Here is a 24718-nt window from a genome sequence, read left to right on the forward strand (position 1 = left end):
CTCCAAAAAAAAAAAAAGAAGAAAATTTCAATGTCCCATTTGTGATTCAGGCAAATAACAAGACTTCAAGGGTGTGAAAACTTTTTTCTAGGGCACTGAATTATACGGTGCGTTTCCAGCAAATACACCAGTGTTACCCCTGGGCTCCAAGTTCTGTCTGCCACATTGTGGACAAAAGAGATATTTCAGCTAAAAATCCCTCCAACCACAGAGCCCTCTGCATCCCTCCTTGGAAGGGAAGCCAGGGGATAATAGCACCTGCTGGGAAAGTACATTATTTTACAATCAGAAATGACTAATTACCAGCTGAACTACTGCATTCACCTTCTATACCCTTGTTGTGGTAGGACTTAAACTGAAAGAGCTCAGCTCTTGCAGATAAAGGAATTAAAAAAATAAAGGCAACATTATTCGTGCGATCATTTTTTGACACGTTCTTCCGCTGTGTTGACATTGGATTGAAACACCTGGAATATGACAGAGCCAGTCTGCAACTCATTTCTGCAGACCTTTGCTTACTTACTTCCCAAAAAAAAACAGAAGACGCAACAAATGCAACGTCACAGGATCACAGTGAGGAACCGGCCGGTCAGGACCAGATGGCAACTGTAAGCAAAGGGAGGAGCAGCCAACTCCTTTTCGACCTGAGCGTGACCGTTGAGGAACAGATGTCACCTGATTAAGTTACGACTCAATAAAAGTGAAACAAACAGGAGTTCTGTAGACACTTCCTGAAAGAGGGACCACAGAGGGAGTCATTTTCCGGAGATCACGTGAGAGACGGGACCTGAAGGGAGCAAACGGTGTGGTGATGGTCGAGATACAACTCCTCTTTTCGATCGATGGAGGAGATGGACTCTGAAACCACGGTGTGAACGCAGATCCGGATACCTGGGCTCGACACCCGGACTGGAGGAGGAGTCGTGAACAAATGCGGATAAACCTGAGCCGGACGTTGAGGACATTATTTCGACGTGGATCTTATAAATGAGAGCAGAGCCCCATAACCCTCACCTCATTCGTTCCACCACCGTAAACTACATACACTGGCAGCACTAGAATTCTGCTGAGATGCCTAAAAATGCTGCAGTTTCTGAGTGATATTCACCCCGATACAAAGTCTAACATTTCCCCAGTTCATGACGTCAGAAGCTGTATCTCACGTAGACAATGTCATTATAGATTTATGGAAGACGACAAAGCGCAGCTGTAAAAAAATAAAAGCAGAAATCTAAAAATCAGATTTATGAGATTTCTTCCTTCTAAAAATTAGTTTCAGTGCTCTCCAAAATTACGTATGAAAAATTATTCTCTGTTAGGAGGTGAGTTTAGTGTTTCAAGTAGCTTCCTAGGGGGATGGGAGATGTCCATATCTTTAGGGAAGTCCATGCTGAAAGTCCATCGAGTGCTGGATGTGCTGCTGGAGGTAACGGAGCCAAGCTGATCAGAGCTTCACTGATCTCCTCCACCAGGCCAAGGACAGAGGTCACCGTCCAGAGGCGTCCGTTGGAAGTACATTCATCTACAAAGTGGTGGGCACGGGTTCTAGGTGATTAAGTTCAAGCTTTCGCCTCCACGGGAGCTCCGGCGGGGTCTGGGGAGGAGGTTCTTCTGGACGAATATCATTTAGAGCTCAAGAAGGGGTGTTCCTCTGTCTCTAGGGCAGAAGATCCTCTCTCGCGTCCTCCTGGGAAGTGGACACAAGTCACTCAGAGCTTAGAGTCTTCAAAACTTTCATTGCTTTGGTCACATCACCTTCAGCCTGTTATTTGCTATTGCTAGTAAATATATATATTGAGTATACAGTATGTATGTAGTATATCTAGTGCTGGGTCACCATGGTGCAGGGCCTATTCTCAAAACACAGGGCGTAAGGCAAGGTAGACCTGGACAGGATGTCATCCTATGGCAAGACAATCACAGACTCATTGACTCACACACACTTTTAGAGTCACAGGCTAAGGGAGATTTGAATCCATGTGAAAATACACAGCTCAATAGCATTACCCGCTGCACCATCATGCACCCGTAAACAATTAAAGTGAGAACAAGTACTTCTAGTAACCAGGGCTCATGGCCATAAGGTTTTGTCTTCAGGTGAGGACCCAAACTTGCCTTTGCATGTAAAACACAATGAGCATGATCACAAGGGAGGCCACGTCCACGCTGATCCATATGATTCGGTATGTGGAAGGAGTCTGGAACACACACCAGTTCGCTGGTAAAGGACGACTTCAAGGATACAGAACGTAACGGCCAAGAACACGGTACATTTTTACTAAAGGTTCTACTGGACCAGGTCCTGTAACCGTTGACAAAAGGGGCCAAACCAGAAGATCCCCAATGGACCCCCTCACCAGGTGCCAGTCGGGTCGGTCCATTTTCTGTAAGTCATGGCAGGCGTTGGTGGTGACGGAATCCACTCCGGCGCACCACAGCAGGGAGAAGAGCCAGCGATCATTGACCACCCACATGTTCACCGTCACGTTCTTCCTCTTCAGCTCCCTGCAGGGGGAGACAGCCGATCAAACCGAAACCTCAATCCACCCGCTGAGGAAAATCTCGATCCTCAATTCCCCATCCCACCCCACCCCAAGTCGAGGACCCCCTGTATTCTGTATCCACTGTATAAACCTGCTGACAGTGATGCAGGCACCCAATGGTCCAGCGGCTGGGCATCTCAGAGGAGTCGAGTCCACTATACTGACAGGTGCGCATGGAAACTTGGACCTCTACCCTGGTCGTCCACCGACTCGCGGACCCTTCCCTTGTACCCACCTCAATTCCTCAGTGGAGACACTGTTGTATTTGAGGTTCAGCAGGTTCCCTCCATCGCTGAGCATTGCGGACACGTTGCTGTAGATTTGCCGGAAACCCCGAGTTTGCGCATGCGCTCTGTGTTTGGGGGGCAGCCACAGCACCTGTGGGGGCACAAAGGCACCGGGGGCTGATGGCTCGGCCTTTGCGGAACGCACCTTTGACCGAGCGCGATCGCGTCGCCAGCGAGCCGAGACTCGTTCTTGGGTTTGAGTTCCTGGGTTTGTTCAGGACCGAGTCAGAGAAGAGCAGGCAGCTCAGAAGCAGATGCAGTGTGTATGATGTGTACGGTGCGTATGGTGAATATATAGGGACAGCTGGTAGCATCATAATAAGGGCTCCTGCCTTTGGACCCAAAGGTCACAGGTTTGATTTCCCCACAACCCCCCCGTTTGCATGTTCTCCCCATGTCTGCGTGGGTTTCCACGATGTCCCGGGATGGACCAGAGGAAAGCGAGGAGCAAGATGCGCTGCTAGGTGAATGCACTCCTTGGGTCAACGTATGCACAGTCAGTCACCTAGTGCTCTTGGACTCAACTGGTACCATGTGGACAGTGAGTTAGTTTGGAATTTGGAGTCTGCATGTTCTCCCTGTGTCTGTGTGGGTTTCCTCCAAGTGCTCTGGTTTCCTCCCACAGCTCAAAGACATGCTGTTCAGGTTGACCCATAGTGTGTTCCATTGATGTAGGGATGAGTGACCCAGTGTAAGTAGTGTATCTAGCAGTGTAAGTCACCACGGTGAATAAGGTGTGTGGGCTGATAACACTACATAGAGTTCATTGGGAGTCGCTTTGGAGAAAAAGTGTCTGATAAACAAATAAATGTAGATCTATCCCCCAGCTATAGTACCCTTGAGCAAGGTACTTACCCTAAATTGCTCCAGTAAAAATTACCCAGCTGTGTAAATGGGTAAATAATTGTAAGCTGCTTTAGAGAAAAGCATCAGCAGCATGAATAAAATGTAAGTGTGTACGCCGGGGCACGGCGCTCACCAGTTCGCGACGGATACCAGACTTGAGGATGGTATCCACCACAAGCCGAGTGTCATCGCCTGCGCTGTCTCCGTCCTTCATGTCGAAGATGAGGGACGCGTTGCGCTCCTTGGCCAGCTCCAGCAACTCGGCGAGTGACGGGATGCTCTGGTTCCCCGCAGCCGCTCGCTCTCGCTCGGAAAGGAGCGAAAGCGTTCGGAAAGGATTGCTCTGCAACCATGAGCATGATATCCAGAAAAGACCCAAGTCAGCAGTTAAACACTGTAGTTAAATGACATAAACACTGAAAAATAATACAGGTTAAGAGTCTGGGCAAATATTAATTAAAAGGAAGGCTATGGAGTTGAACTTAATAATAATAATAATGATAAGAAAAACAATGACAATAATAATGTTGTGCCTTGGAAAGCAGTTTCTCGAAGCACTTTAGGTGAAAACAACCACTTTTAATGAAAAGAATAAAAGAGGAAAATAAAATAAAAGCGTAGCGGTGCTGTGCGCCGAACTTTTGGATTTACCGAGCATCGTGTCACAACAGTGCAATAATAATAATTACATTTGACTCAATATGGTGAAGGATTCCTGCTCATCGTACAGCTCATGCTCACTCCTCACCTTCAGGAACCACCTGCCTGCATTCAGGCTCTGTAGCTCCATCCAGGTGAAGCTGGTGCTCGTGTGATTGGCCCGATCCGGAAACTTCTCCGACACGTCCGTCGTTCTCTGCAGGGTCGTGTCGTGCATGAGGAAGGGAGTCCCATCCTTACTGGTGCAGGGGAGGAGTCCAGAGGGCAGCGATTAGGTCCCACTACGCGATCCGCTTGGCCGCGCTACAAGTGGACGCTTCCGGACCGGTCACCCCGTCCTCTGTCATGGACCTACCTGATCAGCACATCTGTCTCAAAGGTATCCACACCACAGTCTGCGCTTCTCCTGAACGACATCATGGTGTTCTCTGGAGCAAGCTGACGCACACACAATAATAATAATAATAATTAAAAATAATAATAATAATAAGACTACAGGTGGCCCCCGATTTACAATGGTTTGACTTGCAATGTTTTTGACTTTATGATGGTGAGCTGGCGATAGACACTCTGTAGAAACCGTACTTTGAATTTTGAATTTTGTTTTTTCTTTTCCCGGGCAAACGATATGCGGAGCGAAGCCGGGCAGCGACAGCGATGTGCATCTCCCAGTCTGTCACGCAGAGGTGTGTATTAGGGGTATTAAACGCACTTCCGACTAATTTTTGACTCATGATGGATTGGGAGATGCACATCGCTGTCGCTGCCCGGCTCCACCACCCGCACCCCGGCGATCCCTTTACCCACCATTGGCGCCCCCCGATGGCCAATGAGTGCTGGTTTGGCAGGGAGCACCTCCAGCAGACACGGAGACTTGATGAAGAGCGGGGAGAGGAAGACTGCGGCTGTCAGCACCACGAAGGTCGCCATGATGATCGTCTTGGAAACTGGATGGACACAGTTAGTCGAGGACCTGTAAGGAGGCTGTGCACAAACACGCGGAGGTGGCTAAGAGCGGGAGACGGGGGTGTGGTTAAGGAGCTGGGCCTGCAGGCTCTGAAGAAAGCAGAGGTTCTACTTGTGGATCCTGGAATTGGGCTTTATGAGGAAATATGATCGTGTGCACTATGGACAGGGTGGGTACAAGTGCTCCACCAACCTGCCCTCTTGGCCTTGAAGAACCGCTGGAAGACGAAGCCGCAGAGCACGGTGAGCGCCACCACTCCGCCCAGCTGCAGGAAGGGACCCGTGGCCTGTGGGGGGGTTACGAGGGACAAAGAGATGATTCAGGGGTGGCCTCCTGGGGCTCAAACAGTCGGCGATGGGGCCTGCACACCAACATAGGCCACGCCCCCTTATATCAAGAGCCGTGATTCACGGCTCTGCCTACTGCGAAAATGCCTTGCTTGCCTTACCAGCAGCGAGAGATAGACGGTGTGCCACTCATCCGCCCACCGGCAGCTCATCCCTACAATTCCAGCAGTGATGAGCAGGACGGCTAAAGACAGGAACACCTGCACAGCACCACAGGAGAGCGTTTGCTCTAGAACGCACAGTATACTATAGAATATTGGTGGAAATTGCATACACAAATATACAGATAATCAATCTCTAGAGGGTGCAAGCACAAACTGCCTTGGGATTTTACCACAAATGTTTAATTACATCATATTAATGTTGCTAATCAGCGGCAACAGGGGGACTAACATTCTCAGTGACTTTATGGAGAAGCATCAGATAACTGAGCGAACTGAGACCATGAGGCTACAGGGTGTAAGGGCAAAGGTTACGTCTCCCATGCACAGATTACAATTTGACTGACAGTGGCGGTTAAAACAAACCTTATGAACGCAGTGGGGGTCCACAGGGTCCCTCATGGCCTCTTGGAACAGTGCGAAGAGCTGGAATGTGGAGGGAACAATGAAATCACAGCACTGGGAATCCAGTGGCGGCATTGCACTTCCAAAGGGCTCCACCGGGTGGCAGCAAAGCAGCCAGTTTGCCTCCTTCCAGCAACTTCCAGCACTTCCAGCACTTACAGCACTTATGGTATTTAAAACAGCCAGAAACAGAGCACCAGCAGGCATACAGATTCCCAGGATTCACTCGCTCCCCCACCCCCACCGCACCGCATCTCACCAGCAGCAGGCAGCAGTAGATGGCTATTGCTGCATACACAGCAACCATCACCATGAACCAGTTGACCCATCGCTTCAGGCTTTCGAAGGCCTTCCTGTTGGGAAGGAGATCAGGGCCGATAAGTCAACTTTAAATCACCCACAACCGCTGACTTTTTCCAGAACGTTAGTCAGAGGTACAATAGCAGGACACCTCCTGCAAGGTGCTCCATCGATCTCTAGAATTTAGACCACAAGAGTTGACCCTCTTACTGCACCTTAGAGACAGTCAGGAATTACTTGGGGAAAATGCTAAGGCAAGTAAACAGGGTAAATATGTAAATTACATAGTGCTGTTTAAATACAGTTAAATACAGTAAGCAAATGTAACGCACATAAACATGAGAGCATTTATAATGACAGTGAAACATCTCTTTCCCAATTTTTACCATGCTGTTGCAGCCGCCAAGGTACCGGGCGAATATCGTTCTTTGCTTTGCGATGACGCTTTAATTTAAACGGTCGGCAGGGAAACAGAAAAGAAACACACGTTCATTTTTTCAAGCTCCTCTCCGGCGCCTCCCTGCAGTCGGCTAGGGGTCGGCGATGAGGTCGCATCCTAGGAGATGTGCCACTCTAGGACTTTCCCTTTCATTTTCACTGCCACCTTTCTCCAAAGCAGCTTAGTGTTGAGCTGTGTACATTTATTTATCCATTTACACACCTGGGTAATTTTACTAGAACAGTTTAGGGTAAGTACCTTGCTCAAGGGTACAACAGCTAGAGGTGGGATTTGCACCTGCGACCTTTGGGTCCAAAGGCAGTAATTGTAACCACTACACTAGCAGCTGCCCCACCTTTTATTCTTTCTTTTTATTACCCCTGCATATACTTTTAACCTGTTATTTGCTAGTTTGCGTAGTTGACAGTTATTTGCACTGTCTAGTGCGACATCACTTTTTACACGTTTAACCCCTTCACGGCCCTGATTCTGGTCATGGCTCAGACTCTGGTCAGGCAAACACTTTACGCTCCCAGCCCTGTTTCAGGTGTCCAGGAAAATTCCCCAAATAGTGATTGTATGAACCACACGTGACTGTGCCGGGGCCAACGTGACTTCATATGACAGGGGTGGTCACATGATGTCAGCTGATGTGCTTGAGGGATCCGCTTGAGATCCACTTTCAAGGCACCGACTGAATGTCCCTGGGAATTTCTGGTTCGCCGACACCAGCTGTCATCAACAAATCCTGAATGCTGAACGCTCATTGTGGTAAAGCTCCTGGGTATTACCGTACTCTCCATACATACAGCTGTCTGGCTGTCTGTCCCATCAGAACCTGCTGCTTTTATATGAACCTGCTGGCACCTGTAAGGATTGTAAACCTTGGAAGCAGACATTGCAGGCAGATCCCTTTAAAACGAAACACCGAAATACTTAAATATTTTTTAATAAATAAAAGCTCTCACACATACATATTTCCACTGTGAACCTTAATATATTTTGTTGGATTTGGGGAGGGAGCTGGAAATAACACTTACTGTGTGAAAGTGAGACTCAGTGAAGAATTAACACAGTGAATTCAAGTGTGTGTGTGTGTGTGTGTGTGCGTGCGCCTCACCAGTTGAAGTCGTCGCGGTCGTTGAAGGCCATCATGCAGACGTACAACCAGCTGGCGGCCAGCAGGGACACCATGGCGACAGCGGAGAACCAGCAGCACGTACACTGCCACAAGTGGGGGTGCAGAGGTTAGAGGTCTTACACACACACACACAGAGTTCTTCTTTCCCAGGCAGCTATTAGCTATCATGTCAATATGCATGAAGCAATAATAATTTTTCCATCACTATTCCGGGGTACACCGGGAGATGTGGCGGTGCAGCGGGTTTGGCCGGGGCCCACTGTGTTGGGGGTCCGGGGTTCGAGCCCTGCCTGGAGTGCCTTGCGACGGACTAGCATCCCATCCAGGGTGTTTTCCCTCCTCCTTCAGCCTTGCGCCCTGTCTTTCGGGGATAGGCTCCGGCTCACCGCGACCCCACTCGGGACAAGCGGTTCTTGACATTGGTTGGTTGGTATTCTGGGGCGCAACAGCTGGTCGGAGTTTCGCACGAGTCTGACTCAGAGGGGACACATTAACAGGTGTGTCTTCACACCACTTTGAAGGGGGGGGCAGGTTGGCTGCTCTCCTCTACGCCTCCGGGACCGAACACAAGCCCCGTCCTGCCCGCTTCCAGCCCTGCCAAGCTCGGTGGGTCCATTCCAAGTCCGTGCGCCTAACGCAGCCTCATCCAATCCTCACATCCGTCACGGGACACACCATCCCATCCGCCCTCCTGCCAGCCGACGGCCCCGCCCCTCCGCATACCTATTCCGCAGTTCATTAGTCCCTTACACGGTTCTGGAATCTCGGCAGGCTCTAATTAGTTTTGGCGCATGCCGTAGGGAAGCTGCTGGGGAATCCTGGCCCGCTTAGATGGCACCGAACGAGGCTGAGTTGGTACCGGTGCCGATATCGTGGTGCCTAGCGGATGTGTTGAGCGAAAGCAGAAACACGTCCCCAGATGACACCGCAAGCGCACAGGTGTGCCGTCCGGTCATGTGTTCCACATTTTTTTTTCCTCCCCGTCTGTTTCGTGTGTTTGTAAATTTCGGCCCTTCTCCTTCCCCAATGCACACAGCGAGGGATGTTTTCCTTGCGCGCCAACACCATCCCAGCGCAGTGATGCGATCAAGGCCACGGGTCGAGAGCGCACGTGCGACTCGCCGGGTGCGCGTGACGTCGATGCCGACGCGAGCGTCACTCACTCTCCGCCTGCCGTCGTTCCGCCGGCTCCAGTGGCAGCTATAGACACCTCGGCAGCACGTGCGGCACATTCCTTCCTTCGGCGGCATGGCGTGGGCTTCCGGCGAGTCGGGACGTCCGGACCCGGTGCCTCGACGTCGGAGCGGCGAAGGAGGGCCGTGTGCGGGGGGTCTTCTCCCAGCCTCCGGGGTGCGCCACGCGGTTCCCGTGCAAACGGAGCTGCCGCAGTGTCCTGACTCACCGCTTTGTACCCACTCTGAGTGGGAGGTGGGAGGGAGACTGCGAGACAGAGACGGCGAGACAGAGATGGGAGAGGGGAGGGAAAGAGAAAGTGAACGGACACGGGATTGCAGCATCGATGGTCTCAACGGCTCTGAGCGCTCAGCCTGAGAGAATGACACATGTGTGAGGAGTGCCAGGAAGGAGACTATGAACTGGGCTTAGACACAAATCCCCACGATGAGGTCCCATATTGAAACTCTCACCACCAACACACACGCTCAGCAATACTCAGGAGTGCACAACGGCACTCATGCTTGGAGTAAAACAACACATAACCAGATGCAGACAGAAGAACTACCCTGCGATGGGCTGCCGATGGACTGCCGTCCCCTCCTGGACCATCCCCCCCCCACATCTCCCACCCAGTCACTCCTGTAACTGGGGACAGGCTCTGAACCGCCAGCACCCCCAACGAGGACAAAATATAAAATTAAATAAAAGTGAGTGAGTGAGTAGGTAGCGACACGTTACACTTACGCCGTCGTTACTTGTACTAAAGTAAATTTGCACAGAAATTGTACTTTTGTCATTTGGCCTCAGTATTTCATTTTAATTCACTCTGCTTTCAACGCTTGGACTTCTTTTCAAAATCGGTCGGGTTACTCCGAGTACACGGCTAACCGTGCGCCGTCTTCTCTGGACTTCACCGGCCTCTCTTTGCTCTCGACCAGTCCGAGTTTACCGTGTTTTGTCCCGCCTTGAGGTCAAGCGGGGTCATTCTCAGTCAAGGGCCAGCGGGGCGTCGCCCAGTTACGAGAAGGGCTGTTCCGTGATGGTTGGTTTTTCGTGTTTTTTGAAAATACCTGGAAAAGGACTCTGGTGTCTATTTGAATGTGACTGAAACACGAATATGTGGATTTGTCTCGATTCTGCGGTGACTGACGTCGCTTCCCCTCCGTTTACAACAGCAATAAACAGAAACGCCATAATAGAGCTCATGCAACTTTTCATGAGCCCATAATGAGCAGGAAGAACGTCGACACCCGGTGAACTCTGAATAACTTCAATAGCATGAAAGGAGATGTTGTCCCATTAGAAGAATTATACAAACAAAGGAAGCGCATAATGCAGAGTCTGGAGTCTTGCGGTCCTGTTCAGGTGTTCGCTTCTGAATCGCTGCTTCCCCGAAGGTTCGGCTGCTGTCCAAACTGAGCTCGAGGCCTCGATCGTAACATTAACATTTACATTTTACGCATTTGGCAGCACTTTTCTCCAGAGTCATGCACAGCTCAGAGTAAACAAAAGTGCGTTTCACAACAGACGGAAGGCTTAGACACAAACATAGGATCAGTAAAGCGCTGCTTGTTTATGCGATACCATCCTTTCCCCTTTCCGTATATATTGCAGTAGCTGCCTATGCAAGTGACGGGCGAATATGGAAAAAATGCGGACGAAAGTAACAGATGGATCAATTTACAAAGCTATCAGAACCTCAGGGGGGAAATGGGTGTGAAAGTGATGGGTTTGGGATGCTGGGAGGGATTCAGCATTGCCGAAGGACGTGGGAAGGTTGCTCGTTCCATCAAAGTGGGGCCGAAACACATCTGGCAGGTTTGCAGTTTTTATTTATCTTTTTTTTCACATCGTAATAGACAAATACTAGAAATTACAGAAGCGTGGTGCACAAACAGCACATGCATTGGATAGACGGTAACAAGCGTCTTTGCAATCTTCTCCCGTTCGGATCACACCCTACTGGGACGAATGATGAAATACAGGCTCTGTGCACACAGCAGCTGGAAACCATTCAGCAAAAAGCAACTGTGGGAAGCAAGTCTGCTTACGAAGGACAGCCCGGACTCACACCACAGTCGGGGGTTTAATGGCCTCTCTCCCGATTAGGACCTCCTTATAAATAACTCAATTTGTCCTAATTTCCTAACTGCAGCAGTGACGAAGACCCAAACCAGCGAAACAGTCCAGTATTTCATACGAATGCCTGAGCAAGAGATAAACGGTGACTGTGGTATCACGCACAGCGAAACAAGACACTTATTTACTTTCTTCCTCCCGACTTCCCCTCTGCGGCTGTAACACTGTGTATTGTATCCAGTGGGATGAACTGTGTTTGTTCAGGTGCCTCAATTGGAAAAGCGACTTTTCCGGCACTCGGAAAACAGCCCGTACAGGATTCAAAACCGATGTCACGGTGTCACTCGGTTGGTCCCGGGTGTCATTTCTTGTATAATGACTAAAAAAGGTCATGATCACCTACGGTAATTCATTAGGTGGAACATACAAAGCATCTCGCAGGGCTCTTGTGTATGAAAGAGAAACCCTAACAAAACCCCAGACCAACCATCAGCACCTAACCACAGGAGCAGGTACTACTGGAACACCCGGAGCCCAGAAAGAACCACCTTTGTGGCCACAGTGAATCAGGCAAGGTTTGGACAGAGATGCATCGTCCAGCAAATTCCTGACTTCCTGGGAAGAGTCCAAACTGATTTTGGCTCCATGTTTAAACAATGTTAGTATTTGTGTTAATTCCATTCAGAAGCATTCAAGGTCATTTTTAGTGTGGGATCAAATTAAACCAGAACCATGAGTGGAAGCACTAGGATGGGAGTGAGGTTGTCATGCTTCAGACATACCATAGAGTTTACATTTATCTGCTTTTCCCTAAAGCAACTTACAATTATTTACCCATTTATACAGCTGGGTAATTTTACTGGAGCAATTTAGGGTAAGTACCTTGCTCAAGGGTACTACAGCTGGTGGTGGGATTCAAACCTGCAACCTTTGGGTCCAAAGACAGAAGCGTTACCCACTTCACTACCAGCTGTACCAGAGTCCCCCTCCCAGACTCATACCTGGAAAAACTGGAGGAAGAGGATGAAGAGGATGAGCAGAAACCAGATGGATGGACTCAATCGCAGACAACGGACACATACCTTTCAACACTACGTAGAGCACAGAACATTCTGGAGGCTCTCAACGTATGTAAGTCAACGTCGACCCAACGGCTGTAACAATTAGTCGATGTATGACCACAGCCAGGAGGTAAGATGGGTGTACCTTCATGCTCCTCTTGTAAAGAAGGGGTCTCTAACTCAGTCTGTGGAAGACTTGGGTTTGTTGGCCAGTTTCTTTCCACACTGGCACTTTCAGTTCTAGATCTTTAACCACTGCACACCGTGCTGTCCCCGCTGTACAATGGGTAGCGTCTGCAAAGGCGAGACTCTCTTACGGGAAATGATCTGCTCCTTCATGAATGAATCAGTTTCCAGAAAACCGGTAAGTGAGACCAAGCAACAAAAATGGCAAGGTGTCCCTGGCCTTGGCACCTGCTGCTGATCGCGACTGAGAGGTAACCTTAAGGGAAACTACCTTGTGACACATTCTGCATCATAACCGTTAATGAGGAACCTGTCCGATGAGCCCTGCGTTCAAAATCGGTGGGTAAGTCTCAACCTTTCCGTTGACTGCTGAACTTTTCGAGTGTCTCCACATCCGTGGAAGTGTGCATTCACACTTAATCCTCGGTAAGCCTCCCTTTTCCCTGAAACAGACCGCAGGTGATTGCATCATGTGACTCTTTTAATAAAAGCAGAGGTGGAAAAACAGCAGCAAGGGATTGTGGGCGTGGGGAAGGACAGACAGCAGAATTGACCAGCGGTCAGTAGTTGACCTCAGATGCTCATGCATGAGCGTGTGAGATCAGGATCAGCATATGGAGGGAGCCACGAGTCCATGGATCAAAAATATGATCATTTTCTCAGTTTATTTTTAACCTAATTTTCTTCACTTGTCTGTTCATAAAAACTTATTTTTTTTGGACAGGATGAAACCTTTGCTTCTACATCCAGTCATTTGTTGGCAGTAAAACAGAGTTTACTTCCAGAGTAAGGATGTGGGACCACCGCATTCACTTCTCTACCACAGTGTTTACAGCTCATGCCGTGTGTTTTCCCGAGTGTTGGTGATCAATAATGTAAACAGGAGTATTTTCCATCCGTATGGGATCAATCAGTCAACATGTGGCATTAAACAAGAGTTTGTGGTGGCAACATATTTTTGTATTTTAAACAACTTATTTTGTATTTTTGCATTTTAAACAACTTTTAATTCTGACATAGGTCCAAGTTAAGAAAAATGCTGTCTTACATTGTATTTATTATTTTTATCACTATATTTTAAGACTTTTCCAGAACCCACCAAATACACACACACTGCTTGCTCCATGCAGGGGTCACAGCAAACCAGAGCCTCACCTGGTAGCACAGGCCTGGAGGGGGAGGGGACACACCCAGGACAGGACACCAGTCCATCACAAGGCACCCCAAGCAGGACTCGAACCCCAGACCCACCACAGTCTGTGGTCCACAGAGCAGGACCTGGCCAAACCTGCCGTGCCACCGCACCCCCTCCGCCGAAAACAGACCTCTGTTATTATGCTTTTATTTATAGTATAGACAATAAAGCAAACTGAAGCCAGACGCTGACAAACACTGCAAGTGCTTATATGTTTAGGGTTAGGTTTGGTTATGATGGTTTATAATTTAAGTTATGAACAGACTTCTGGTCCCAGTTTTGTTCATAAGTTGAGAGCCCAGTTTATACTCATATGTTTGTGTTGACGTGCGCGCGTGTGTGTGTGTGACCGGGGCAACCCGTGCTTGACTGGATGTAGTCGTACTTATTTGTACGCATTTGTTGCATGTGTGTACTTGGCTGTAGCTGTATGCTCCTCCGATAAGCAGCGTGCGCATGTGTGCGCTTATGCTTACACAAATGCACTTACATACACCTTCAGTGTCTCGGAAGACCGTCCCTCATTAGGACAGGGTCGCCGAAACTCAACCCTGAGATTTCAAGCAGAGCTTCAGGCGTTTCATCCATGCATGAAAACAGCTATTTCTTCCCAGGAGGTGCCAGATCAAGTCTGAACTGAACTCTGGGAAGACGAGGGACGTGTATAAACAGGTCATCGAGGAGTGAGCCGCATTACATCGAAACTCTGAAAAGGACCCATTAAGGGTGCAGTATGGCTTGTGTCCAGACCACAGACTGATGAGCAAAGTTCACGATAATGTAAAAAAAAAAAAAAAACTGGTTTAACGAGATTTGTTTTCAATGCAATAAACATGGCACCAAAGTACAACTGACAAAAGCTCCACATTGCATTGCAGACATTGCTGCACAGGACCTTAGGACCCCGTGGTGCTGCAAATCACCAGTAACTGGGAAAACTGGTCGGCTCCGTGCTGTACCGCCTGGAATTCACCTGTAGCGGTAAGAACCTGACAGGTGCCGGGACCCACATCCACAAGTGTGCAGAACGAAAAACAGACCGTCACCCTGAGGGACTGAAGTGCCCCGCCCTGGTCGGCTCATCGATGGGACTGATGAATCCGTTACGGGTTGCCTTGGCCCCAGCTCACAGCCCTGGAAAAGTGAAAGCCGACCTACGCAGCCCATAAATGCAGGACTGGTGAAGAACACGAGCTGAGAAGAAAAACACTACGGTTTATGGTGGACAATAATTGCCCAATAAAGCCAGGGTGGGGAAGCGGAGTCCATCAGGGTCACGATATCAGTTACTGTCACCAGTTACACAAAGAAGTGAAGTTCTTTGAGAAAAACTTCACTCCCTACACTCCAGCAAGAGCTCTGTACTCCTTCACCTTTCCTGTTTGTTGGTCCCACTCACAAGAAGTCCACAGTCTGTTGGATCTCAGTTTTGGCTCCAGTGTAGTAGAACAAGCTCCCTCTGTCCCTCGGAGCTGCTGAGTCCCTATCGGCATTCACGAAGGATCACAAGATTTTCCAAACCCACTTCCCTCTTGACCGCCTGACAGATACATAAATTTGCACAAATTTACGTTATGCCATCTGTCAGCATCATGTTTGCATTTCCTGTCAGAGTCAATTCCACAGGCAGCTACTCATGTAATGTGTGCAGAAGAAAGGGTGGTAAGAGACAAGCTGTGCTTCAATAATCATCTGTCCGAACGCGAAGCTCTTCATCTCTTCTATTGTGAAATGCACTTTTGTTTACTCTGAGTTGAACGTTGCTTTGGAGAAAAGCATCTGCTAAATGAATAAATGTGAATGTAAATGTACATGTCATAGAAGGGGAGTTGAGCGCTGAGCATTAAAGCAGTGAGGTGACCTGAGGTGAACCCATGGCAACAGACTATATGGGTTGTTCCGTTCTAGCTCTCTGGCCTTTAGGGCTTTGGGTATCCCCTTCCATCTGAGAAGAAAGTGTGTTAAAGAGCAGCACTCTGGTGTGCTCACAAAGACGAGGGTGTAACTTTGGGGACCAGCATACGTTGTAGCACCACCCCCCCCAGACCGAGACACACAGGCCTCCACCAAAGGAGGTGGTACCAAGCCTAAGGGTTCATTCCATGGGCAACCGAGCACCAGCATGGCAAAGTCCAACTCATGCAATTAAAATAAATTCTCACGCAAAACGACGCAAATACATACTAAGCGTATATTTTTCAATCCGATGCAAGTTTCATTGTGTTGGCACCGACAATGAAATTAACCTGAGCGAAAAGCAAACACTTGCTATTGTGAGGCGTGTCATTCTCTTGGAAACATCAAAACGTGCTGGTATTAGCAAACACACACTTAGGCTACATCTGCCCGTGCAGCCACCTCGACCATCTTCCGTGGAATTTTGAATTGTTTCCAAATGTGTCCCAGGCATTACAGTTAAGGTAATGCACTTTTATATAAATAGTATTATATTTATAGAATAATATACAGTACATCTGGACATTTAGAAACACCTGGAAATGTACCGAATAACTGCATCGATTGTGGTGTATAAATATTATTTATGACATCACAATCGGTGCAGTTATTCAGTACAAAATCTGAGGTTAAATTAATTGTATATTACTGTTATTAACGTGGGAGCGCAGCAGGTTTCACCGGGTCCTGCTCTCCAGCGGGTCTGGGGTTCGTGTCCTGCGTGGGGTACCTTGCAATGGACTGGCGTCCCGTCCTGGGTGTGTCCCCTCCTCCTCCAGCCTTACTCCCTGTGCTGTCGGGTTGGGCTCCGGCTTACCGCGACCCCGCATGGGACAAGCGGTTTCAGACAGTGTCTGTGTGTGTGTGTGTGTGTGTGTGTGTGTGTGTGTGTTATTAACCCTCACTTGACCATTGCAGAAATCACACTGACATTGTTAGTCATCTAAAAGTGTTTATCATCATACTGTTACACTGAGATGTGCTTCTCATCATATTCTTACATCTAGGCATGTTTCTCATTATCATATTGCTACATCTAACAGTGTTTCTCATCATATTGTTACATTAGTCGCCAAACAGCATTTCTCATTATTATATTATTACATGTAACAATGTTTCTCATCATCCTATTGTTACATCTAAACATGTTTCTGATCATATTGTTACATTAGTCATCGAAAGATGTTTATCATTATCATATTGTTACATCTAACGGTGTTTCTCATCATATTGTTACAGTAGTCATCAATGTTTCTCATCATCGCATTGTTACATCTAGATGTTTCCCATGATCATATTGTCACATATAGACATGTTTCTCATTATCATATTGTTACATCTAACAGTGTTTCTCATCATATTGTCACATTAGTCGTCAAACTGTTTCTCATTATCATCTTGTTACATTAGTCATCTAAGAGTCTCATTATCACATGGTTACTTCAAACAGTGTTTCTCATTATCATATTGTAACATCTAGACATGTTTCTCATGATCAAATTGTTACATTAGACATCTAAAACAGTTTCTCATCATCACTTTGTTACATGCGTTTCCCATTATCATATTGTTACATATAGACACGTTTCTCGTTATCATGTATATCAGAAGGATATCATACAGAAGTGTTTCTCGTTATATTGTTACATTAGACATTAGGTCACAATAGTGTTTCTCAGCACGTTGCTACAACAGTGATTTAACAATGCTTCTCATCATCATATTGTTACACCGAGACATGTTTCTCATGATAATATTATTTCATCTAGACAAGTGTTTCTCTTTATCACACTGTCGGTGCAGTTAAGGAGCCGTGACCAGGGCCGTGTGAATATTGCACAGGGCATATGTACAGTGCCGTTATAAACCAAAGGTGTGAGGGCCACATTCCTGGAAAATTACTGAGGACAGGTCTTGCAAAAACATACCAGAAATGAAGGTCACTCACAATTTCAGGCATCTCAGTGCTGACAGAGTATATATCCAATAAAGAACATGGCCTGTGAAAAATATTAGTGTGTTTTTTATGGAGAGACTAACTACAGTGGATTGATAAGCGACCCAACCTGGGATTTTTTTTACTGCAGTCACAGTATAACCAATAGAGGGAAAATACCTGGGTAAAACTTCAAAGGTAGTGAAGTGCTGTGATTCTGAACATATTCTGCTGCAAGACATGCTGTTCAGGTTCACCCATAGTGTGTGAGTGACAGAGAGTGTGTGTTCCACTGATGTATGGATGAGTGACCCATTGTAAGTAGTGTATCTACCAGTGTAAGTCTTTAGGTGCTCTGGTTTCCTCCCACAATCCAAAGACATGCTGTTCAGCTTCACTGTACCTTTGAAGTCCCTAATTGGGATCTGACTCTTGTAATAAAGCGGTAAACTGCTTATGGCTGCATTGTTATGTATTTCATTCTTGGGCAGCAGAGCATTTTTGTTCTTTATTAACAACCTCCCTACACCCTATGATTAACTTCGGAATGTGGGCCCTGTGAACTTGACACCTGCAATCGGTGTTTGCTTTACACGAGCAGCTACGCCAAACGGAACTTGGACGTGTACTTTTGGAAGAGAGTGCACGTCAAGAATCTTCTGATAAGGACAGGAATTTGAATTGTAAACAGAGATTCTTAGGTGGTACACAAAGCGCATTGTTCACAACCAAGAGCTTTGAGTGACAAACCAACAATCGCCACTGGAGTGATCGTGTCTTTTAAACACGAGAAACTACCTCAGCGCAAACTGGGTTTGATACCCTCTACACATGTGTTTCATCTTTAAAAACTTCTGAGAATCAATAATGTACCAGCTGTTATGTCTTCCTTTTCAAGGCCTCCTGCAATAATATCTACAGTATTTGACTTATCTTACATAGATGGAAAAACTCGCTATAATAAAGCATCTCATGAGCATGTGAAAAATGTTCTACTCACTAACTTTGACAGTTGGATGGAAACTGAGTCAATCTGCTTGTATTAAACCATTATTGGGAATCACTGGATAACTACATGACATATGGCATGAATAAAGTGATCCCTGCAAGATGCCATGTACGAAGGCATTAGCTGAACAAATAAATAAATGAAAAACCGGAAAAGACTAAAATAATATAGCCAAATAATTTGTTTATTAAATACTGATGATTAATAGAGAAACTTTCACTGCTAAGTTGAGCTGTAATTAATCACCCAAAGATAATATTTTTGAGCTTGTTTTGGGTGGTACAGCGAGAAGCGCTGCTGTCTCACAGCGCCTGGGTGGTACGAGAGGACATGGGTTCGATCCCTGCTCAGCCTGTGTGGAGTTTGCATGTTCTCCCTGTGTCTGTGTGGATTTCTTCCAGGTGCTCTGGTTTCCTCCCACACTACAAAGACATGCTGGTCAGGTTCACCCACAGTGTGTGAGTGACAGAGAGAGTGTGTGTGTTCTGCTGATGTATGGATGAGTGACCCAGTGTAAGTAGTGTATCTAACAGTGTAAGTCACCGCGGTGAATAAGATGTGTGGGCTGATAACACTACAAAGAGTTCATTGGGAGTCGCTTTAGAGAAAAGCGTCTGATAAGTAAAAAAATATAAATGGTACGAGCTTGTTTTTCATTACTGATGATGGGCCAAGTGTGACATTAAAACATGTGGCACGATTTTGACTTCTGAAAGATGGTTTTGGGGTATGGTTTACTCCGCAGCTTCCATAACACTATGAAACTGATGATTTTACATCCCTTCAGCCTTGCCAAACTCAATAAAAACTGCTTCATTTAAGTAAAACTCTCTCACCTGCCTTTCCCTACTGCCTTTCATGACCTCTGGGTGTAACTATTTCAGATAAATGTATTATTTACAGTAAGTCAAGAACATTAGTCTGCAGAGGGCCCTTATCATCTAGCTTTGTGCCTGGAGGCTCTCGAAGGCTGGGGCTGCCCTGCCTATGTGGAACCCAGCTATTGGACCCTGAGCACAGTACATTGGTACTGTGTAGCAGTGTAAACTGAATCACTTTGAGTGAGGAAGTTGGCTGAATAATAATAATAATGCCGGGATACTAGAAAAATTAGAGACAAGTCACAACATTCAGACAGACCCATTCTTCTGTTGCACTGTGGCAGTTATGATTACTCAACTATGCTCTTTGTGACTTCAAACCTGTTTCTTATTATCAGCGCCGTGTCCTCAAACCCCTGAGCTTTTGCCTCGAGGAAATAGGTGTGACTGACAGTTAGAGCTCCGCTCCGCTCACAGTAATGGCAAGCGGCACCCACACAACCGCTCTTTCTCGGAGAAAACAACGCTAAATAAACTTGCGCGGGTTGACTGGCTTCACGACAAAAAGTCATAATTTCATCCATTAATCACACAGGAATGAAGTGTCTTGACAGACTGTGAAAGAAGCAAAAAATGAGAAGGAAAGAAGCATTGATTACTCACTATGAACGCTTTCAGACTTTTATCTCCAAAGGCAACACGATTGTTTTTTTGCACGTCATAGTTACATGGCCATAACCCTTATTGGACATGTTTTTATATTTTAGGTTTACAATTTCAGACTCAGTTTTCCGTATAATTTTTTTTGGCAGTCTGTTCAAGCAAGGTCCCTCCGAGGGCAGAAAAGCCAGAATTTCCGGCCATCCCATCACTGCTGCCCCATGAGGGGTCTTAACTGCGAATTCAGTACAAATGGGCATTTTAAAAAAGCCTCTTGGCTTACAACCTCCATTGCTCAAAGATAAAATGTTAAAAGACACCGTTACAGAGAAAGAATGAAGTGACTGATGAAACATTTATGCTATTTTTTTTGCAATAGTCTATATCTCAGGGTGGCATTCCTTCCTGCTAAACTATCTAATAGATAAGGATGTGACCCTTTCTAAGACTGATGTTCGTGCTTCTGGAGCAGAGCATGTAAAGCTCATCGAAGGCTATTGATCATATTTCGAATCATGGTAAACCCTTCAGCTGGGATTAGATATATTCTGAGTAGAGCAACTGCATGTTACAATATATTCTCGCCCAAAATAAGATGTACCAGGTGTTTTTTTTTATTCCAGAAGAAGTCTTCTGAACTTTTGGTTTATTCATTGTCTCTTTTATGCTTTTCACTTTGCAAGAAATTACCATATTTTTGTGAAATGAACGCAGAAGCCTTGGTGAGGAGCAATCCTAATGGAGAGGAGTTTATGCTGCATACGTCAAGCAGTCGTCATCAATTTAACGGAAATGGCATTTTAATGAGTGACTAAAATGTGTTTTACACCTTCATTGAAACTTTGTCTCCAGACAATTCAAAACCTTTCTCATCATGAAGTACTCACGTCTTTTACAATGTCTACTTTACATGGTTTTATTTCGAAGCATTATTCTTCAGTTCTTCAGTGTTATCGAGCATGTTGAAACTCGATAACAGGGGGAACATATCAGAAATTAGAAAAGGATCAAAGCATATCAGGCATAGTTAACATTATGCTTTCAGGCAGCATCAACAAACTGTTTTCTGATTGTGAGCCAACAAAATACAGCATTTCATATCCCATATAATTATTGTCCAATAAAGCAAAAAAAAAAAGAAAAACAGCCAATCATGGCTATCAAACTACTGAGCAATGAGTCAAAAAGAGAAAACAACTGTTAAATATTGCGCAATGACATTCCAATCAAAATTGTGTAATTAACCGACTCAATAATTCCAACAATTTTAACAGCGCATAATTGCCACCCATGACATCCATGACTGAGTGGGCTGTCAGTCAGCAACAAACAAACACCCGAAAGCGAAACACCATGAGAAAGCCTTCCGTGGACAAGTCTGTACCTGGTGATAGTGGTCCCACATGGTTTTACTGCAGTGAACAGAGTGCTCGTCAGATCGCGGGTTCCTTTGCCAATCAGAGATTATATATTCCATCATCTCAGTGATGTAGGCATGAAAATAATTATTGCATTCCATTCAACTTTTTTTTCTTCTCACGGATAGCTCATCAAATGCTCATCTCACAGTGCTTATCTTTCCTTGCCTTCATACTGTGCCCTAGATACCGAAGGCCTGAGAGGAAAAGAGAGGGAATAAAATTTGCAGAAGGAACCAGCATCCATGGAGTGTAATTGAAGAAAATCCCTCTTTCGTTATTGTTGTCCTGCGTTATTGTTCCTCGGGTTTACACTCGAGTGTGAATCTGGAATGAGTACCAGACATTGTGAGGCCGAAAAACTAATTAATTAAACTCATCACTAGTTCTCTTCACCAGAATATGCACACATTTTCTGAACCGCTTGTCCCATTCGGGGGTTGCGGGAAGCCAGTGCCTAACCTGGCAGCACAGGGCGATGGGCTGAAGGAGGAGGGGATGCACCCAGGACAGGACGCCAGTCTGTCTCAAGGCACCCCAAGCGGGACTCGAACCCCAGACCCCCTGGAGAGCAGGACCCGGTCCAACCCACTGCACCACCGAGCCCCCCTGCCAGAATACAGCTAAAGCAAATTAATGTTTTTAAAGTTGCACCATTTTAAGATAACTAGAACACTAACTCTTCCTATACTACTATTATTATTTTCCACAACCTATGCATTTGTACAGCAGAACACTGATTATTTTTAATAAACAGAAACATGACAAAATTCAGGTTCACTTGAATTCAGATTCCTCCAGGGACTTCAGCCAGCAACCTTCAGAGTTATAGGTTTGTGTCCACAAACCACACTGCTGTCAGCTGGTTTCTTTTGTTTTTTTGTTTTATTATCACATTTCCTTAGTACATTCCTTTTTTAAGATAGCTTTCATATCTAGAACTTTTACTGATTTATAATACGGAGCAGGAAATTCAACCAAGGAAAGTTAGATTTTATACCATGTTCAACAAGGGTCTGTCTGGGATTTAAACCTACACCCTTCATGGTAAATATCTTAATTCTTTTTTACAGCATTACCTGCAGTTCAGGTGTGCAGTGTCACCTGAAAGAATGAGGAGGACACAGGTGGCCACTGTGCCTAACATTAAATGAATGAAACCCGTTAATCACTGCTCATAATTAATACTATAATATATACTGTATGGGGGGGGGGGCGCGGTGGTGCAGTGGGTTGGACCGGGTCCTGCTCTCCAGTGGGTCTGGGGTTCGAGTCCCGCTTGGGGTGCCTTGCGACGGACTGGCGTCCCGTCCTGGGTTTGTCCCCTTCCCCCTCTGGCCTAACGCCCTGTGTTGCCGGGTTAGGCTCCGGTTCCCCGCGACCCCATATGGGACAAGCGGTTCAGACGGTGTGTGTGTGTGTGTGTGTGTGTGTGTGTGTGTGTGTGTATATACTGTATGCATCTACTCCACTACATATCACTATGTGGATATATATTATATGGCTGCTGCTTTTCTGAAAACGTTTTATTTTTTTGTAAATAAATGCCATCATAGTAAACCAGGAGGACTGTGACGAAAAGCACTGTTTTGTTCATTGACAGTATGAGTAAAATCGAAACTGCGAGGTTAATAAACGTTTAACGCGCCGCAGTGCAAACACACGTGCGACATTGTAACAAACAAGGAACAACAAGGCGGGCGCGAGAGACAAGTTCGGTACCGAAATAGTTACGGCGTTTCGTCTCTTTTCCTTTCACTCTTATTATGAAAATCGGATTTAATGTGACAGACTGGAATCACTGCTAACACTACAAACATTTCCTCATTGTCATTAATAATTATTATTATACTTGAAATAATTTCACTGGGAGCTGTAACTCCCAAGCGGATGCGCCGCAGGGCGGTAAAGGAAAGGTCCCGATCTTACTACAGTGGACTCGGGTTTTTTGCCCTCGCGCGATCGACCCCCCCGTCATTTCGAGGGGAGAAAAGGAATTTCCGCGCGCGAGCAGCACCAGTGCGCGCTCCTGGCGCCGGCCCGAGTCCTCCGGCGACCCCACATGGACCCACCACCACCACCAAGCCGTCCTCAGCATCTCAGGGAGAGAAAGTGCAGAAGAGTGTGTGTGTGTGTGTGTAAGTAGTGTGTGTGAGAAAGACAGACAGCGTGTCAATGCCGAACCGGAATTATTCGGAATTATTAATTAACCGCGTATTATTTCTTTTCGCTGCACATGATCATCATCATCAGTCGCATTTTTCTCTCTCGGGTTTATGATCGATACGTGCGCTGGTGCAGCAGTGCAGTGCTGTGCGAACTCCCGTCTTCTCGTACCATGATTGTGATTTGTGTACCAGGTTACAGGTTACCAGTACACCGCGCGACCGACACTCATACGGGAGGGGGGGGGGACGGACTTGGGTAAAGTTTACCTTCAGCGGGGGGTCCTCCGCGGAGCTCGTGAGCGGCCGGTGAGCGAGCGCGGCGCGCGGCGCGCGACAGCAGGCAGCAGGAGTGAGCGCTGAGGACCGCGCGCTGTCCCTCCGTCTCTGTCCCTCCGTCTCTGTCACAGCGCTCCCCTCCCGCGAGGTTGCGGGACAACGTGTGAACGGAATGTTAATGAGCTGCGATGAATGGGAGCCGAATGAAAGAAAGCAGCGCGAGCTGGGGGGGAGGGGTCAAGGGGAGGGGGGGAGGCCGGCGCTCGCTCGGACCCGGGTACGCAAACAAACTCCCGGGAAGACGAGGAGCGGGAGTTCAGAGAACGAACGAGCGTTTCTTGAACTTTCAGCCCCTTTTCCTGCTGACCTAACGACTGTCTCATAGCGTCCGTGAGACATAAAAATCGCTCAATCAATGTGTGGGTACAAAAACACAATTCATATGCGCGTCACACCGATCCGCGCATTTAGGAGCTCGGAAGCATTTTTTTTTCCTAGCGCTGCGTCAGGCGTGCAGCGCGCGGACAGGTGCAATTAAGAGAAAAGAGAAAAGAGTAAAAATTGGATGAAAGGAATAAAGTAGAGAAGGTACAGCACTAAAAAAACGCACATTAAAGAATAAACATTATGGGGCAAACAGACAATGGATGAGTGCAAAGTAGAAACCAGCTGGTTTCCACT

The 24718-nt window shown here is 46.8% G+C and overlaps 1 protein-coding gene across 1 annotated transcript; it reads right to left on the minus strand.

Moving 5' to 3' along the window:
* gdpd2 (glycerophosphodiester phosphodiesterase domain containing 2) lies at positions 1-24221 on the minus strand. Its single transcript, XM_029257393.1, has 15 exons — positions 24029-24221; positions 9260-9536; positions 8076-8179; positions 6476-6569; positions 6178-6237; positions 5752-5850; positions 5496-5589; positions 5144-5283; positions 4692-4774; positions 4425-4575; positions 3810-4019; positions 2779-2921; positions 2358-2505; positions 2116-2198; positions 1-1687 (listed from the first exon to the last, which is right to left on the minus strand). The coding sequence occupies exons 2-15, from the start codon at positions 9344-9346 to the stop codon at positions 1627-1629; spliced, it is 1557 nt and encodes a 518-aa protein (XP_029113226.1). The 5' UTR covers positions 9347-9536; positions 24029-24221; the 3' UTR covers positions 1-1626.
* Between the last annotated feature and the right edge of the window lie 497 nt (positions 24222-24718).

Source organism: Scleropages formosus, chromosome 13 (genome assembly GCF_900964775.1).
Source record: "Scleropages formosus chromosome 13, fSclFor1.1, whole genome shotgun sequence".
NCBI lineage: Eukaryota > Metazoa > Chordata > Actinopteri > Osteoglossiformes > Osteoglossidae > Scleropages > Scleropages formosus.